This window comes from Doryrhamphus excisus, chromosome 17 (assembly GCF_030265055.1).
Source record: "Doryrhamphus excisus isolate RoL2022-K1 chromosome 17, RoL_Dexc_1.0, whole genome shotgun sequence".
Lineage (NCBI taxonomy): Eukaryota > Metazoa > Chordata > Actinopteri > Syngnathiformes > Syngnathidae > Doryrhamphus > Doryrhamphus excisus.
The window spans coordinates 5,503,336-5,523,932 of record NC_080482.1 but is presented as its reverse complement, the minus strand read 5'-3'; the positions used below and the strand labels follow the sequence as shown (position 1 = coordinate 5,523,932).

Sequence of the window (20,597 nt, the reverse complement as noted above, 5' to 3'; positions counted from 1 at the left end):
TAAGGCAGTGTACCAATTATAATAACTTGATTAAATACATTCTTCATATATTGATTTATGGTAATTGTAATGGTTTTATTTCATTTGAACATGCATCAGATTACAATTGAATGCATCACATAATCAGTTCACAGTTCCACATGTCCAAAAGGAGTAGGAAGAAGCAAAGCTTATTAAATCCTACCCCTCCATCTGGTACTTTTACAATCAGTAACTGTTACATTTGTTCACTTCCTGCTTTCCTAATATATTTTTTTTTATCACGTACCAAAGTACGAGGTGATATGACCATACATCATAACTTCGCACTTGCCGATGTATGGTACTTACCACATTCTAAATTTGGACGAGTGTAAAATTACATTTGTTCACTTCCTGCTTTCCTAATATAATCCAAGTTTTTTTCAAATGTAACTACTACTCTCAAAACGTTATTATTATGAGTTGTATTTACTCAAGGATGGCAACCATCATAATTAGTGATAAAAAAAATCCTAATGGGCAAAAATATCCCAACATATATCACTAATATTGCTCTCTAAATTACACAAAATACAATTTAACCTTCAAAAATATCCATGAAAAGCAACAGTCATACTACAAAAAAAGCACCTTTACTGTAAATTGACCTTTGTCAATCTACACGCTTAAAACGCTACGCAGACGTGACATACGTTATACACGTCTGGTGTGAATACAGAGTTACATTAATAATAATAATAATACATTTTACAGAAAAAAATGGAGTTGAATAAAAGCAAGTAAACAGAGTAAAAGATACATTAAAATACAACATTACATTTTTCATTCAATGCAAGTGAGGATTCATCTTTTTTTTTCTCTCATTACATCGCTACAACTCTGTTCTCTTATTTTGCTAATTGGTTCTCATCTCTCCATCTCTTTATGGAAATATTTGGAAAGGTTCAGTTTCAGGAAGGAGACACAGCATCCGTCTATAACTATTAACCCTACAACCTGTTAAGGTTTAGTTCATAGTCATTCAATAAAAACGTTTTTGTAAATTACACATTTAAAAGATGTGTATATGTTTTTTTAGGGCAATATTCACCCAATATATTGTCTTTCAATGGTGACTACAATGTTGTACAGCAATGACACAGATTAGTTTAAACACATAAATCCCAAACAGAAGCATCACAATGTGCAACAACGACGGTCACCAAGTTTGGACTACCAAATTCTTCAAAGTGGTACAAAGTCGTAGCTGTGTTTACATTTCTTTTTTTTTTTTTTTGACAGACTAGGAGGATGAGGTGTTGAATGGAGGGATGATAAGATGGAGGGAGGGACAGAAGATGAAGTAATGTGCCTGTAGAAAATACTCCAGCTGGGGGTCAGAGCCTGTTCATGGAAACCATCTGGCCAGCATCATCTGAGCCACACCAAACATACAGTGCATATGATCCTCCCCCAATCTCTCCCTTACTTTCTTCCTTAAGAGTTCCCGTGTTCCTCCTTTCTTGTAGCCAACCTCAGTCTCATTTCCATCACTTTACCTTTGATGCCCTGCAGATTTTTTTTTTCTCTGTATTTTGTCCTTCAAAAAAAAATTCCTACTCAATAATACATAGCAGCTGCAGGGAGCAGTGTTACTTTATTTTTCCATGGCAACCGTCTTTTTGTTTCAGTAGATTCCACTTCAGTTTTGGTAGCAACGTTTTCCTTGCCAGCGCAGAAAATATTCACTATTGAAGGAATTATCGCAAAATTCTTGAAATACAGGGTGTATAAAAAAAGTAGCCAAGAAAGTTATATTTGAATATTTTCATGTAATGTATTTATTTGTATACGAATGTTGAATGAGCATTTGTTTGTACTCTTAGAGCAGGGGTCTCAAACTCAATTTACTTGGGGGCCACTAGAGGCCCCAGGTTTTCCCCCCCAAAAAAAACAAAAAACGCATTTATTAAAAACAAAAATTTTTTAAAAACTTCGCTTTGGATCCAATTTTCTACAAGAAAAGCTCTGATAAAACAATATCTTACTTTTTATTTTTCTACACAAAATAAGATGAAAAATAAATAAACAAATCAAGAATAAAGAAAATCAATCAGTAATAAATAAATATAATAATAATAATAAAACGGCAAATAATAAAAACTTAAGAAACCACATATAGTTGGTGGGTAGACAAATTATTTTTTTCAGATTAAAATGAACAAAGCATTATTAGAGCCCTGTAGACATGACAAAACACGACTATAGTCACATTTATACTTTTTTTATTTACAACATATTGCGCAACTGCAGGGTCTTGAGACACATGCTAACTCGCAAACTAGAGAGCTAGCGACCTAAACGGTAGCCTTCAAGTTATTTCCTTTAAACTTAAATAGCCAAAAACTTACCACTTCCACACGGATAGGGAGGATAACTATTAACAGTTATTTAACCTTTAACATGAACATTAATCAAACGTAATATTTTTTTCTGGGTACATGATACCATACAGCATCCATATCAAACTTGCGCGGGCCGCACTAACATTAAACTTTCATATCAAGGCGGGGGCCTCAAAGTAGTGTCCGCGTGTTGGAGACCCCTGTCTTAGAGGAATACCATGTTTTTGTCTTTAAGGAAATGGGCGGTTGGCACGTGATTGGTGGGCCCAAAATGGTGCTCCACCACAACGGAGAACTGTAATTGATCGACAGAAATGCCCTGAGGTCACCTGACTTGACACAGATTTTTTTTTTTTTTTGAGGCCTTTCATTGAAACAAAGGATTAATCTAGTTATTGCATGGTTAATAAATTAGTTAATTAAATTACTGTATGTAACAGTGGTCATCCTCCACGGCGACATATACAAGCCAGTAAGTACATATCCGTTACTACAGTATAACCATTTGTATAGTATATCAACTGTGTGTCGCCATGGCTACTGTTGTGAATCCATAAGAAAGAGAATACATACTGATGTCATACAAACGTCAGTTTTAAATGGTTTCAGAAATCCCCAAATCCTGAAATAATAGTCATACACCCTTTTTTTTAAAAACACGTATATCTTCTATAAAAGATGGAAGAACCTCATTCCAACAGGCACATGTGCAGGAGAAGTGTGATCCATTAGGTATTCTGTTTATATGGGACAAAAATAAATGGAGTGGTTTAAGTTTTGAGATATCCAAGGCCTCGGGTACCAGCTGTCGGGTTGTCGGTTTGGTTCATTTCTACCCTCATGTCAATGGGACAGACTGTTTCCTAATTACTGCTGTAGTACTTGGTGTGGTCCCCAGTTGCACAGCCAAAGGGGACAGAGGAAAGTGGAGGCAATGACGGGCTCGGCAAACTATTAGAAGGTTGAGTTAACTTTTGAGGAACTACTGTAAACAGCTTAATGGCCTGACATGAGACTTGGGTTCTCTGTGTGTGTTTTTTTTTTTAACCCCCCCCCCAGATTCACATACGTCATGTTTTCTTTTATGTTTCACTGACATCAGCTTGTGTGGTCCCGGCAATGAGAATTTAATAGAATTAAGAATAGAATTAAGGTTGTTGGATTTGCATCACCGGTTGTTTACATGCACCTTACAGTAACATCTATTAAAGTGTTCAATTACATTGTTTCCCGGTTGGTGAGGCATTATTAGTCCAAAAATATGCATATTGAAGTTCAAATAGAAACATAGAAATTTAAAAAAAAAAAGCCATTTTAGTAAATTACCTCGAAAATTGCTTGATGCCAGTGTTTCCCAGATGTTAGTGGGAATGTTTCTCCAAGTGAAGAACATGGCTTCTTCCACTGCCTGGAACCGAAGCCCATTTTTGTAAGCTTCCCTGTGCCATCCATCCCCAAATGTTCTCAATTTAATTTCGATCAGGGGAACATGGAGGATGTTCCAGGAGAGGTCCAACAATGAGGTTATTCCTCTGGAAGAATTCGGGCATTGTAAGCTGCTGTGCTGTCTTGCTGTATAACCATAGTCATTACCATATACATTAGCCATTTGCCGTTTGACACCCCTGCACAACATTGAAGCTCCTTGAAGCAAAAAGCAACCCAAATCATGATGGCGCCCCCTCAACTGTGCCATGTGGAAACACGTCAGAACCGTCATGTTCATTCTTTTCTCATCCAAGAGTAAAAGTTTCTTCCACCCTTCATTGTCCCGTAGTTTGTGGTCTCATTCAAATTCCCAGTCGGCAATTTTGTGGCTGTGAAGGAGACGAGGCCTTTGAAGACGTTTTTGTTCTGAAAACGCTTCTCTTTTAAATTCTGTCTTGTGGTGATTGAACTGTACTCTGCACCATCCCGTTTCTTGACGGACAGCCAATTGGATCCTCCATCTCAGGGGCCGGTGACATTATTTTGGGTGTCCCACTCGACTTCTTTGTTCCATAACATGCAGTATCTAATGATGAGTTTAAAATGACTGTCTTACTGCGTCCAACGTCAGCTGCAATGGTGCGTTGCGAGGGGCCTTGCTTACATCGCTCAACTTTTGATCAGCTGATGACCTTTCATTTTAACGATTACTTAAAATATTTTTGTCTTACTCCCAATTCTTTTTGCATTTTGTAGCTCTACTTTGAAACTCCTGAAGATCTAACATTTTTTTTAACTGGTCTTAAAATTGTAACCATGATTGTGGAAGAAGAAAAATTGTGGAAGAACTAAATTTGAAACACTTATATGCTAGGACTACGTTAAAAAGCCATAGCATTTCAGTATGTGGAATCAAACTATGGAATGGATTGAGTAAGGACCTCAAACAATGCACAACGATGAGCCAATTCAAGAAACAATACAAGCAGTTGATGTTTGCTAAATACAAGGATGAAGAGTCTTGAACCAGTCATGATGTGCTATACATATCACTATATTGACACTTACTATGGTACCCATTATGTCATTGGATGGTCATATCACCTTGTACTTCGGTACGTGAAAAATAAAAAAATAAAAAAAATATATATATAAAATAAATAAATTATTACAAAAATAAACAAAATATAAAATATTATATTATAATATTTATAATCATAATAATAATTAAATATTTTTTTAAATACAATAAATGAAAAAAAAATTAAACTATATTAGGAAAGCAGGAAGTGAACAAATGTAACAGTTACTGATTGCAAAAGTACCAGATGGAGGGGTAGGATTTAATAAGCTTTGCTTCTTCCTACTCCTTTTGGACATGTGGAACTGTGAACTGATTATGTGATGCATTCAATTGTAATCTGATGCATGTTCAAATGAAATAAAACCATTACTATTACCATAAGACTATGAATGAGATGTAGTGTTCTACGCTGGTTGCTAGGTGATAGTGATGTTACTGTTACTATTCCATAACAATAAACAGTAGACAGAGACAAACAAACAACTGCAGACTTGATCGCCACAACAACAGGTTGTTATTGCAGGTGTTTTATGTCTCAAATCAAAATCTGAGAATTCAACACACACACACACACACACTCAATAGTGGGAGCCTTCCCCACTATTTAAAAAGCACCAATCTACTGTATTTTTTTTACACAGCCACATGCAGTGTTTACAAAACATCTGAAAAGGGGAAAATATCCAGTACTTCTTTGCTTTCATTGAAACAGATTCTCAGAGGACATTGTTTCAAAAAGCCTTGTGCAATTTCACTACTTTAGTTTCTACTAAAAAATTGCACAACTGTTAAATTCTAAGGTCTTGTGTTGACGATAGGGGGTAGTTAGGGGGTAGTTGGACCACTGTAGTTTTCCATGAAATCAGTGGAGTTATTTTAAAATACCTCATGCATTCCATCAAACAGTGATCTCTAATGTTGCAAAAACATAAAAGAAGGGGGAGGGCGCTTAGGGGGTGTTACCTGCAGAGTAAGGCATTTCACAGCATCCCAGGCATGAGCGATGAGTTCCTTCATTCTCTCCTCTGACGTTGTTGATGATTCCCCTGGTGTGGTCTCCGGCATCACTTTCATAGGAATGGACAGGGGGCGTGATTCTGACACAGAAAGGAAGAGAAATGACAAATTGTACACAATACATTAAAAGGTATTGAGCCATCTGTAACTTACCAATCACTTCTACTTAACATTAAAATATATAATTCAATTAACATTTAACAGACTAGTATATCACCAAGAACTATAGGTACTCCATGTAATTATGTTTCATGGCTACAAATATATTCCTGTAAATTATTAATACTGTGCAAAAAGAAGAAAACCAGTTACATGCACATGGCGGAAAAATACATAGCAATAGGTAGTCGACGTTTCTGTCCATGTTCTGACCTATCCATGTTGGTAGAATGTTATGTTACCACGTTTTTTCTGGCTTAAGTCGTCAGTAGCCACGTTTACATGAGGAGTTTTTCTCTTTCCGAATGACCTTTCCGAAAGCAATGGTATACATGGAAAGGAATATTCCAATCGTGTGTCTACATGCGCCGCTATAATCAACCAGAATAGTCAATGGGTCATGCGCAGTAAAGCGTAAACATCAACATCACGTGATACCGACTTCCTCGAGTTTTTCTTTCACTTGTTGGAATAACTCCATATTGCCAGTTTTTCCTTCGTCCAGTCTCGAAATTTAGTTTGAATCAAAAACAAACTTTCCGCAGCAGTCCAGTGCCGATTGCTCGCCTCCATTTTTTTTTAAAATCGAAGAACATCTCGAGCTGCGTGTTACGTCATATCTCAGCATTCGCTGAAAGAACGCACCCGGGAACAGGAAAAGATAAAGTCCAATCTTGCTAATATTTTATAATTAAGCTCGGCACATGTTTTATATAGATATATATTTTCTTTTTTAATAAAACTGGACTTGTGAATGGCGTATAGAAGGGTTTAGATTCTGTTCCACAGATGGCGCTAATACATACGAAAGCTGCTTGCCAACCGCCAATAAACAACAAAAGAAGAAAAACACCACAAAGAAGAACGCAGTCTGACAACTTTCCGTTTAAACGGGTACAAGATACCTAAAATCGGATTGGGGAAAGGAATATTCCACCCCTGTGAATCCGATTATATATTCATTCGGATTGGCACTTTTCTTTCGGAATGAGGTGTATACAAAAGTTACATTCTTTCCGTTGGAATGGAATTCCGAATTGGAATTGGACTATTTGGATCCATGTAAACGTGGCTACTTTCTAGTTAAAGTGACAGTACAGATCATTGGATGCCCTGCTGTAAGTTTACCACTTTATGAAAACATGAACAGTCCAGATTTTTTTAGTGGTTGCTTTTTGGTGAATTTACTTCAACATAGAAAAACAGTCAAGCTGAAAAAAAATGCTTACAAAGTAATTTGTGTTTAAGTGAGCGAAAAAAAGTATTTGATCACCTACTAAAATAAACCTTGTAGAAATTCTGGACTGTTCATGTATTTGGAAAAGGATAAAATTACAAAATCAGCGGAGGATCAAGTAATTATTCCCCCCAATGTAACTGTCACTTAAACAACCCCGACATGACTTAAGACAGCAAAACTGTGATGCAAGTTGTAAAGCGCAATAAAGAAAATGTGTTTTTTGGGACATTTATATATCCCATAAAACATCTCGGTGAGATTATCTGAACCCGGTTTCCAATCATTGCATGTTCTCCTTTTGTCACAAGTCCAGCTTTCCTTTCTGCGTACTTCAACCTCAAAACATTCAGCCAACATCCACAAGGCCTAATACCCTTATCATTCATAAAAGCACAAATAAGATACAGGACGCAAAAAAAAGTCACTGCAGAGTCGGTGAGAAGTCTGAAAGGACTAATCAGTGTTAGTCATTCACATACATTGAAATGTAGCAATAAGTGTCCCTGTGAGACTATAACCAGGGGCCTCATATCTCATTATTTCTAATTTGTCTTGTTTTCTTTCCCAAGCCAACTATCGTTATTTTGATAAATTATTGGCCATTCCAGAAAAAATGTTAAACTATATAAACTCCACAATGAAAATATTATCCCCTTCTGGGAAGCATACGGCAGCCAATAAAAACCTGCCTGACTTCCATCAGGCTACTAGGACTTAGATCATGTACAACTGTGTAGAATCGCCGCATATCTGCCTCATTATTCCGGCCATCATTTACTGGCATTCATTCGTTCATTCATTTTCTAACGCTTTTTCCTATGACGGAAATTAATGTCATTTTTGTATAATAATGCAGAAATTTTCATAATAAGTCGGAACATTACGAGAAAGAAAAACAACAAAGTTGCAATTTTTGGAAAATGAAGCTGTGGTTATGTTAAATGAAATATGAAAGAAAAAAGTTTTAATATTGTGAAAAGAAGCAAAATAAAATACATTTTAAGTAAATCAGGTTGGGAAAATATTTTAATATTATGGGAATAACATCAAAATATTCATCCATTCATTCATTTTCTACCGCTTTTTCCTATGAGGGAAATTAATGTCATTTTTGTATAATAATGCAGACATTTTCATAATAAGTCGGAATATTACGAGAAGGAAAAACAACAAATAAACTTGCAATTTTTGGCAAATGAAGTTGTGGTTATGTTAAATGAAATATGAAAGAAAAAAGTTTTAATATTGTGAGAAGAAGCAAAATAAAATAATACATTTTAAGTAAATCAGGTTGGGAAAATATTTTAATATTATGGGAATAACATCAAAATATTCATCCATTCATTCATTTTCTACCGCTTATCCTCACGAGGGTCGCGGGGGTTGCTGGAGCCTATCCCAGCTGTCTTCGGGCGGGGAGAGGCGGGGTACACCTCGGACTGGTCGCCAGCCAATCACAGGGCACATACAGTCAAACAACCATTCACACTCACATTCATACCTATGGACAATTTGGAGTCGCTAATTACCCTGATAAAACCCACAAGGGTGGAATTGAACCCTGGTCTCCTAGCTGTGAGGTCTGCGCGCTACCCACTCGACCACCGTGCCACCCCATTTACTGGCATTTATCAATTTATTTTGTGTCGTCCTCCAAAATATATAAGTTAAATCATCATAGAATGCTTATTATGCATATGCTTAAGTAGTTGAGATCACCAAAAGATTTTCTTCGTAGAGGAGGTTGGACCAGCAAACCATAATTTTTGACAACTTTACAGATTAATGGCACAAACAATACAAATGTTTCCATGTCACTATATCACTTTCTGTTCCTCCCAGTAAACAAGAAAATTACACTTAATCCCATCATCCAGACCACTAGCAGACGAGAACAAAGACGGCAGTTTTTGTTCCAAACTTTGGGAAGCGGAGCCAAATTGAAGGATACGTTTCTCAGCAAAAGCTAAATTCTCTCAGGGCGCCAATGCTTAATTGAAAGGTTGAAATGCAAAACCAATGAGGTCATTTCTCTGGTAGATGTTAGCAAACACTTATAGAAGGTTGGAGCTTGGATCACGATGCTGCTTCTAACAGGAACACTCGTTAGGGATACATCATACAAATACTTAAGAGGTTTACTATGTGAACCCAATTGAGGTGTATTTGATCAGGGCAGATAGAATAAAAAAAATAAATACCAACACTTTTGTTACATATTGCTGCAAACCTCAGCTTCTATGAAGCATTTTACTGCATACAACAGAAACATGCGTTTGACCAACAAAAATGTCTGAGGAGGCGAAGAACAGTATTAGCACACGCTATTTTGAAAAAGCTGGGATCCCTTTGCTGTGAAGAGAAAACGGTAAGGGAGTTATATAGAAATATTTGAGAATAGAAACTAGAAACTAAAAGAAAGTTATTTGTTCCAACAAAATGACATAACATGAAAATATGCTGTTATTTGTATAAACTATGTTCCAGAAATTCCTCAAGAGGGAGCCTATCCCAGCTGTCTTCGGGCGAGAGGCTGGGTACACCCTGGACTAGTGACCAGCCAATCACAGAGCACATATAGACAAACAACCATTCACACTCACATTCATACCTATGGACAATTTGGAGTCGCTAATTAACCTAGCATGTTTTTGGAATGTGGGAGGAAACCGGAGTACCCGGAGAAAACCCACACATGCACGGGGAGAACATGCAAACTCCACACAGAGATGGCCGAAGGTGGAATTGAACTCGGGTCTCCTAGCTGTGATGTCTGCGTGCTAACCACTCGTCCGCCGTTGCAAGTTAATTTAAAAAAAAATTTGTTCCCCAGTGACGGCCATCATCATCATGGCTGTATACAAACAGTATACATTCCGTACCGTCCCTAATGTTGTGCATTGCGTGCTCCTTCACAGCCAATCAATACACAACGTAGCACAAAAACACCAAACGTAAACAGTAATGGACAATGAGAAACAAAACAAAACATCGGAGCATTGATATATGACGATTAAGATGGTGGTTAAATAAAGTACAACTGATATTAACGGCTGTTCTGCATGCCACACAGATGGGGGCGCTGTGGTGCCTGTAGTAGCTTTTTGGTAACAATGCTGTTAGTTTATTGAAATGTGAAACTGCATAAGCTATACTATACATGATCTGTGGTTTGTTTTAAGGTAGCAGATCGTCAAATTGGGTATGTACAATGTATAAATGTATAAAATGTGATCATTTTAAACTTTTGCAAAAACTATTTATCATTTCTCATGTGGCAACTCTATGTAGAATAATGACTGATAGTGTTTTTTTCATACACAGTACATATTTAACATGCAACAGGTGAAATCTGAGAAAACAGAGTGGCGTATTTGCTTGCCAAACTGGGAGGATATTGCTTCTGTGATTTAAGCTGGACTGCAACAAAAGTACAGCATGATATCACCTCGCCCCCAGCGCTTTCTAGGGAACCGATCTGCAGTGAGCTGCTTATGTGTGTCTCTGTACATTTGCCTAAACATTAACAGGCACCTAGCAAAAAGGCTGCAGGGCAAGTCGCCTTGATTACAACGAAACTGCAGCTACGCTCAATGCGGTAACGAAACGGCGTTGTGCTCTCTTTACATTGTATGTGCCAGGCATGTGTTCAAACGAACGGTTGAAAGTAAAGCATATAGTAAAGACGATGGTTCTTGAGACTAGTTTTTTCGAGTGGTTTGTGATTTATGATTAACAAGGTATTTTCTTAAAGGAAATTATTAGCTCAGACTAAAAAAATGCTAATCTAAATGCACATAATTTTATATTACAGGAGAAAAAATAACATTGGCCGCCTGCCTGTTATAACCTTTTAAATTCGGGAGTGACCCTAGGCTTCCCCTTAGTACAAATCTGCGGTCTCGGTTACAAAAATGAAGACCAACTCATATCTGGTTAGAAAGTTTGGTCACCGACTCTAAATATGCTATTAACATATTATTACACACACACAATTTTTTTTTTCTTTGGACCAGCTACACAAGTGAAACATTAGCTGGGCCATTTTGTGTAATTACTTACAAAAACATAATTTATCTCACTGGAAAATTATTAATTTGTGGTCTGTCAGAGGATGAGATCAGGCCAATGAAAGCATAATCCATTTTATGGATAAAACAGCTTTACATTCCTTATGGCCTCTCAATTCAACCACATGCCAAATGTTACATTTGTTTACGAACGTTATACACACAACCATTACCAACATAAAACAAAAAGCAACCGAATGAGCAATATATATATATATACATTTGATGGTATATTTAATTCAGCTGGCAATAAAAAGGTGAATACCGTTTTAAGGATAACATAAGCAGAAGCATAACATAAGCAATCAGTAAAAAAGGCCCCCCAACATCGAAAGCTTTAAGTCTCATCTTAAAACCCACTTTTATTCTCTGGCTTTTAACTCGGAGTTCTTTCTTTTTATTTTAATTGGTTTTATTTTTTTATACTTGTATTGCTTTGCTTCTTGTTTTTAATATTTTAATATCTATTTTACTATTTTATTTCTTATTTGAGCTTTTAGTTTTGGATTAAATTCAATTTGTACCTTTATTGTATTTTTTTTTAATTTTTTTATTTTACTAGTCTGTGCAGCACTTTGGAAACTCTATTTATATACAGTAAACCTCGGATATATCGGATTCAATTGTTCCCACTGGTTTTGTCCGATATAAGCGAAATCCGTTATATGCGTATACCGGAAAATGTCCGTTTTACGCATATATCGGATTTATATCCGGTATATGCGTAAATCGGATTTTATCCGTTATAAAAAGGCACTTCCTTGACTATGTTTCCAATGTACCTGGACGCGCAGGCAACGCTGCAAACGCTGCAAATGACGTCGTATAGCGGCCTGTCACGATTCGGCGAATCGGAGCGCCACGATGCGGCCATCCGATATATGCGAGGGAAATTTAATGGAAATGCATTGGAACGGGACTGGAGATTTTGTCCGAAATAGGCGAAATCCGTTATAAAAAATCCGATATATGCAATGAATTTTTATTGGAAATGCATTACAGAAAAATCGGTTCTTTTTTATCTGTCCGTTGTGAGCGAATTTCCGATATATCCGAGTCCGATATATCCGAGGTTTACTGTAGCACATTTTATAAACAAAGTGGATTGGATTGGATACATAAGCAATGACAAAACTCTAGCATAAAAATATAGCTAAATTGAACGTATGTCCAAGAGCACTGTTTTTTTACATAGCATAATTAAGCTCTCATTTGAATATCCTGCTTCTATAATCACATCATCATCCCTACAGTATTTCAGCAGAGGTTCAGGTCACAGTTGTATTAGGCTGATAACATTGTCAGATACTGTATTTCTTGTTATGACAAGAACTATATGACTATACACTACTATGCATCCCTCTCTCTTGGCAACGTATGCATTATTACAGGAGGCAAATAACAGGCCAGATGTAAACATACAGTATCGATCGTATTTGGTGCTTGGGAAGCCTACCTGTTACAGTCTTCGTTTTGACAGGACTGCTGGCATAGTCGGAGGCTTGATTGGAGGTTTGTTGTACCAATGGCGTGCTCCCTACTGAGGTGTCGTCCTCTCTTCGCTTTGCCAATGGAACCGGGCCTGGATTCTGCAATAACATCACAGCAACAATGAGGACTATATATAATAAATAAGTATATGTAAAAGAGGGCCTACTATGCTTTTAACCACTTTTATGACCTATAAATGTTGTTAGAATGTTGTATTATTGTGTTAAACGATCAGATATTGAGGTTTGCGTATTTGGAAGTGAGCCCTAAAAGAAGTTTGGGATGGCTTTGAACGCTCCGTGACTTCACAGTGAGCATTGTGGGAAGTCACCTCCAACCAGCCAGTGACTTCAAGGTGGACCAGGTTTTAGCGGTATGAACTGAGTGGGACCAATCACAGCGCAGTGAGTATACCCGGAGGAGGGCCACGGGTGGAATAAATTCAAATTGACCGTTTTGGAAATACAGGAAATACAGCTGGAATAGGTGCAGATTCTGGAAGATCTAGAAAGCTTTCTGTGCGTGTTATTGTGTGTAGCTGCTCCATAGGAGTCCACAACTCAACACAAAGGGCCGGAAATGAGCATAATAGGTCCACTTAATCTTGATCACGAATACTGTGATCAATTGAAAAATCCATCCATCCTTATCCATACCGCTTATCCTCTTCTTCTCCTATTCCCTGAAACACATCCGCTGCCATGTCCTCATCCAGCCCGCTACGAGTAAATGTTTTATAATTAATCGTGTTGTCAATTTATGGTATACAATTATGAGCATTCTCAGTGCCAGTGATCTTCTTGTCTCTTGTTTATCTAGGTTGTTCTTTGGCCTTCAGTGAAAGGTCTTGCCTAAAACAACCAGGCCTTGAGAAGAACCTCTGCTTGCAGCATGTGTTTATCCTTGTAGAGCCATAACCTCCAGAATAAGGAGTAGGATTAAGTCATTTACTCTCCTTATCTGTCACATTTGTATTTTGACAGCCGTTCTACATTCAGGAGCAGAGGAAACTATATAGCAAAATATTATACACACGTCCCTCGCCACCTCACGCTTCGAATTCCGCGGGTTCACTCGATGACCGTTTTTCAAAACGACCGTATATTAATAAATTATGGTGATTTTGTGGCTGAATACGGCCTTTCAAGCATAAACGTGTATATGAATTAAAATACAAATATAAAGCATTCAGAAGAGGCATTCAAAGACATGATAATATGTAGTGCTCTATCTACTATTAGATCATGTTCCTGTAATATTCAGTGAGAGACACACAAGCACCAGATTCGATCACCCTAACAACAGGCTTTTATGGAACAAAAAAAAAATCTATAAAACCACAATAACCCTGAATAAAAATCCCTAATAAAATCACAAGCTAAAACTACTACTAAATCAACAACATCAATTCCTGTCCTCCCCCCACTCAGCTCCCCGGCATCTTAACACATTTAAACACACATGAGCACAAGTCTTATTTATGTTTTTCTCTTATTTATTTCATGTCTAGAAGGCTGTAGTAACGTTAAAAAATATTTAAAAGGTAATAAACAGGTTTTCTATGCTCTAATTAGTGTGTCAATATTCTACTTAAACATAAAGGAATTAACCACAATAATCTCAATATTATTTTATTATTTCGTTGTGTCCATCTGATTATTCATTATCAACAAGCGTCCGTGACCCTCATGAGGATAAGCGGTAGAAAATAATAATACAGTAAACCTCGGATATATCGGACTCGGATATATCGGAAATTCGCTCACAACGGACAGATAAAAAAGAACCAATTTTTCTGTAATGCATTTCCAATAAAAATTCATTGCATATATCGGATTTTTTATAACGGATTTCGCCTATTTCGGACAAAATCTCCAGACCCGTTCCAATGCATTTCCATTAAATTTCCCTCGCATATATCGGATGGCCGCATCGTGGCGCTCCGATTCGCCGAATCGTGACAGGCCGCTATACGACGTCATTTGCAGCGTTTGCAGCGTTGCCTGCGCGTCCAGGTACATTGGAAACATAGTCAAGAAAGTGCCTTTTTATAACGGATAAAATCCGATTTACGCATATACCAGATATAAATCCGATATATGCGTAAAACGGACATTTTCCGGTATACACATATAACGGATTTTGCTTATATCGGACAAAACCAGTGGGAACAATTGAATCCGATATATCCAAGGTTTACTGTATAATAATAATAATAATAAACAAGACTTACAGCGGGTATTAGCTGTTATTATTCTATAAGGAGTGTTACTTTCATTTATGAAAGGAGGACGTGGATCAGGATTAGGCATCAAACAGCAGCAGGAAGAGGCATGCTTAGTAAAAGATTCACTTTGCCGAATGGGGAATAATTAAAACTCATAAAAACTGGCTACTGTTGTCAGATTACTGTTGCTGCTCATTGACAAACAAAACATCCACAAAAAAAAATCCTCATCTGACTCAGACGTACATGGACATGGGTCCATATTAACATCTTAAAATGTTCTAATACGGAGTTTAATCTTAAAATAATGTTCTTTTAGATTTAATTTCCTGCATAGTTGAGGCATTTCATCAAAAGAAAATGAAATAAATAACAATTCCGACACAATTGAACGTCTCACACCTGTTGCTGCTGTCTGCTGCTACCTCGATGAGGCTGATGCAGCAACCACGTGCAGAAGATTGGGTCCACGTTGATAGCTACGCCCTGGACACTCGCCAACAGAACTGCACCTGGAAACATAACAAGTGGAAGGAAATGAGTTCCAATAGTGTAATTCCAAAGCAACAATGGATTTGAGGGGAAAAAATAAATAAATAGGAACGGGTATGCGGTACATCTGTCTGGCAAACACTGAACGGTTGTTTAAATGTGCTCGACTTGACAATTTAAACAACTTGATTGAAATACAAAGAACATCAATATCTGTCGGTGAAATTAATAACAACCAATGTGCAAAGGTGGACTAGGTGCCATGTTCTAGTGTGTCTAAAATACCTAGTTTGAGTGCATCAAGCTGTTGCAGAAATGACCTTTTTTTTTTTTTAACACTGATCAAAGAGGTAGCTCCCCAAGCCAAGAAAAACATTTTCTTCTGATAAATTTCTATGAAATATAAGACTTTCGCTCGGTCTTGGTTTACTCTTAAAAAATAATCTTTACCAACAATAAGTGAGCCCTGAGGTAATGCATTAGGATCCTATCAATAATGATTCCCATGCCGGCAGGATTAGCGGAGGGTCTCTGGCGTGCTGTGGAATGTCCCAGCATGACGACAGGAGGATGTTTCAGCTCTAGCAGGACTTTCAAGAAGTTTAATGAGGCTTTGGACAAGACCCCAATCTGCTGTTTCAGGCCCAAAGCCAGTGTGTGTGTGTGTGTGTGTGCATACACTCTTGCTTGCTGTCCTGCAGATGTGACAACCGTACACACATACATGCACTTCATGTTACGCACGGACACATTTTGTTGCAAAAACTTGCCAGCTCAGCAGTAGTTCCTTTCTGGTCTACTATTTTAGTGAATGTAAATAAAATGACTCTAATTTGCTTCACATTTACAACCTTATTTGTGTGCGTCTGCACTATGAATTAATGGCTGCTTGAGTGAAAGCATGTGTAATGTGTAAAGTGTGTTATACATGTAGCCCAGGGGTCTCAAACTCAATTTACTTGGGGGACACTGGAGCTCGGGTCTGGGTGAGACTGTGCCGCATCAGGTTTTTCCAAAAAAAAAAAACGCATTTATTAAAAAAATAATAAATTTTAAAACTTTGCTTTGGTTCCAATTTTCTACAAGAAAAGCTCTGATAAAACATTCCACTGTTCTCAAATATCTTACTTCTTATTTTTCTACACAAAATAAGATGAAAAATAAATAAACAAATCAAGAATAAAGAAAATCAATCAATCAGTAATAAATAAATAAATAAATATAATAATAATAATAAAACGGCAAATAATAAAAACTTAAGAAACCACATATAGTTGGTGGGTAGACAAATTATTTTTATATTTTGCCCTGTAGACATGGCAAAACACGACTATAGTCACATTTATACTCTTTTTATTTACAACTTATTGCGCAACTGCAGGGTCTTGAGACACATGCTAACTCGCAAACTAGAGCGCTAGCGACCTAAACGGTAGCCTTCAAGTTATTTCCTTTAAACTTAAATAGAAAAAAAATTACCACTTCCACACGGATAGGGAGGATAACTATTAACAGTTATTTAACCTTTAACATGAACATTAATCAAACATAATAATTTTTTCTGGGTACATGATACCATACAGCATCCATATCAAACTTGCGCGGGCCGCACTAACATTAAACTTTCATATCAAGGCGGGGGCCTCAAACTAGTGTCCTGTGGGGCCGCATGTTTGAGACCCCTGATGTAGCCCAATACAAATGAATGGGCACTTGCACATTTTTTTAAATACCAATGTGTTTACCAGGTGCACTTTAATCCTTACAGCTTATTATGGAAAGAAAATAGCTGAAAAACGATACATATTCTCCTCGGACCAAGTCAAACTAACAATCCTTCCTCTATTGCTTCATTTATCATCCGACGTCGTTTACTTTCCGTCAGTTCCATGGTAATGTCTCTATGCTATTGCCTCGCACCTCCCAAGTCTTGTGTCCTTAACAACAGCTTTTCTGGCATTAATCCTGACATCAAATGTATTCCATAACCCACCCTTGTGTTCGCTCATCCATCTTCCACTACCTCCTTGTATCACAAGCTCCGCACCGCATTACAATCTATCACTTCACCTTCCAGTTCTCTGTCATTCTCCGTTTTGCGCTACTTTTTCCACCTTCAGTCTTCTTTGCCACCATGCTTTTCATGCTCGTCTTTTCCTAAATAGGAATCATAACCTCAGGCCTGTGGCTTGAACTCCGATACCACAATGCGGCTGGCTAATGGGCCGTGGCTGTGGCTGTGGTGCTGGAAGCCAACTTCTAGTAGTTCCATCATAGACCAGAACAGCATGAGAAACTGGAGAATGGAATTTCTGGAGAAACTGTGTGTGAATTCTGACGTTGAGCTGAAATGTTGTATAATTGTTGAAATAAAGGACGGATTTAGAGATTACAATGGTTTGTAAAATCTGAGAAAGGTGGAATTACTATATTGTCACGGATATTGCGGAAATGTTCGAACTTATTGGATTCGGTTGATTCGGAATGTACATTTACGAATCATTCAGGGAATTTTACCCACATGTCACTTCCCAGATACTACATAGCCTTCACTTTATACACAAAAACAATGTTAACAACAATATAAAAAGTCTGGATTTAACAATAATTCTAATCTAGGCATGATACCCTGCAGTGTGATGATAGCCTCGGTTGAGAAATGTGGCAGTAGGAATTCTCAAGTTCAAACAGGATCTTTTGGGATGTTTGGGGTTATGGAAAAAGTGGAATTAAGTGGAATTTTAGGGATGTCGTAGGGATGTCGTGTTGTAGGGATGAATTGTTAGCACGAATGCCATGAAGGTACTGAATGTTTTGACAATGAAATGGTGAGCAGTTGCACAAACTGTTAATTCATATTCTGTGGGAATTGTCTTTTTTTGGATGTGGAAAAATGTGGAAATACTGAATTTTGTGAGGGGATTGTGTCAGGGAATAATGTCTTAGGGAATAATACGTAATTCCAAGCCGCTACACACAGGAAGGGCACTTTTCTTCTTTAACTACTAAATACAGTAAACCTCGGATATATCGGACTCGGATATATCGAAAATTCGCTCACAACGGACAGATAAAAAAGAACCAATTTTTCTGTAATGCATTTCCAATAAAAATTCATTGCATATATCGGATTTTTTATAATGGATTTCGCCTATTTCGGACAAAATCTCCAGTCCCGTTCCAATGCATTTCCATTAAATTTCCCTCGCATATATCGGATGGCCGCATCGTGGCGCTCCGATTCGCCGAATCGTGACAGGCCGCTATACGACGTCATTTGCAGCGTTTGCAGCGTTGCCTGCGCGTCCAGGTACATTGGAAACATAGTCAAGGAAGTGCCCTTTTATAACGGATAAAATCCGATTTACGCATATACCGGATATAAATCCGATATATGCGTAAAACGGACATTTTCCGGTAACGGATTTCGCTTGTATCGGACAAAACCAGTGGGAACAATTGAATCCGATATATCCGAGGTTTACTGTATTAACCTTTATAACATTAAGTCTCACAAACGTGAAGTAGGTTCTTCTGAATGAACTGTAAAAATTGAAATTAGACATCATAAAATGCTCATTTAGTGGAAAAATGGCGACCAGCATTGGTCGCTTGTTGGATCTACGCCGCTGGACTGTTGCAAACATCATGAAGGATTAAGATGGTATCTTTGAACATGTGAAAGGTGATAACTTAAGTGTCATAGTGTTATTAAGACTTCCTGGGAAGCACGTCTGTCCTTCCCTTGCAATTAATTATTAAACTTTGCATTAGAACTTTTTAGTACTTCGGAGTCCAAGCTTGGAGAGTACATGAAAAGACTTGCATTAGGTGTGCTGCATGCTGTTATACAAACTGAGGTCATTTCTCTTGAGTTTTGAATTGGGTTCATTGCAATGGTTAGCAGACCTTTGGTTGGCAGGTGTTGTTGCAAATAGTGTTGTACCAAACATGTTTTTTGGGGGTGACGAATCACACAGAGAAATTACGTGTCGCAAAGAAAACATATTTTTTTTTAATGTCAGGAAGCAGTTAAGGATTAGGTACCAAAAGTAAACCGCTACTCAGTCTCACTGCCACTATTTCTCAGTGACCAAACCACCACCTCTCTACCGCTCTCGGGCGTCTGCACTTTTTGTAACCAGAAGAACCTCTGACATTCTTAAACCTCGCAGCCGCCTTTTAAATTGTTGATTAGTCTGTTTTACTTTTCATCATCAATTTAAAAATTTAAGCCGTTTGTTTTTTAAGGTGAAGTTTGGTGTGCGTAACGTGAGCGATTTTTGTTCACACTGCACAGTTGTATTGTGTAATAGCACCACACTATCAATGTAAATATTAAAAACAACCAATTACTTAAAAAAAATGTCATCCAATACTTCTCTACAAGAGAGGAGAAATATGATCTCAGGGAAGAACTACATTTGAAACACATGCTAGGACTACGTTAAAAAGTCATAGCATTTCAGTATGTGGAATCAAACTATGGAATGGATTGAGTAAGACCCTCAAACAATGCACAACGATGAGCCAATTCAAGAAAAAATACAAGCAGTTGAAAAAAACCTTAAACTGTATTATGGAAAGCAGGAAGTGAACAAATGTAACAGTTACTGATTGTAAAAGTACCAGATAGAGGGGTAGGATTTAATCAAAGATTAATCAAGGATTTAACCAAAAAAAAACAATAACTGTTACTATAGCAACAATACAATTGCTGAATACAAGGATGAAGAGTCTTGAACCAGTCATGATGTGCTATACATATCACTATATTGACACTTACTATGGTACCCATTATGTCATCATATGGTCATATGACCTCGTACTTCGGTACGTGACAAAAATACAATTTCAAAAAAAAAAAAAACTGAAACTACATTAGGAAAGCAGGAAGTGAACAAATGTAACAGTTACTGATTGTAAAAGTACCAGATGGAGGGGTAGGATTTAATAAGCTTTGCTTCTTCCTACTCCTTTTGGACATGTGGAACTGTGAACTGATTATGTGATGCATTCAATT

At 37.4% G+C, this 20,597-nt stretch overlaps 1 protein-coding gene across 8 annotated transcripts in view; it reads right to left on the bottom strand.

Annotated features, from left to right (window-relative positions):
- LOC131105440 (intermembrane lipid transfer protein VPS13B-like) overlaps window positions 1–20,597 on the bottom strand; it is a 265,748-nt gene that overhangs the window by 161,187 nt on the left and 83,964 nt on the right. For all 8 annotated transcript variants that reach the window (XR_009119934.1, XR_009119933.1, XM_058053560.1 and 5 more), the window contains 3 exons: window positions 15,485–15,594; window positions 12,821–12,953; window positions 5,842–5,975 (listed from right to left, as the gene is read on the bottom strand). Coding sequence is in view for 6 of the 8 variants with exons in the window: in XM_058053560.1 (XP_057909543.1) it covers window positions 5,842–5,975; window positions 12,821–12,953; window positions 15,485–15,594 (377 nt within the window). In the remaining 2 variants the exon portion in view is untranslated. The remainder of the gene's footprint in view (window positions 1–5,841; window positions 5,976–12,820; window positions 12,954–15,484; window positions 15,595–20,597) is intronic.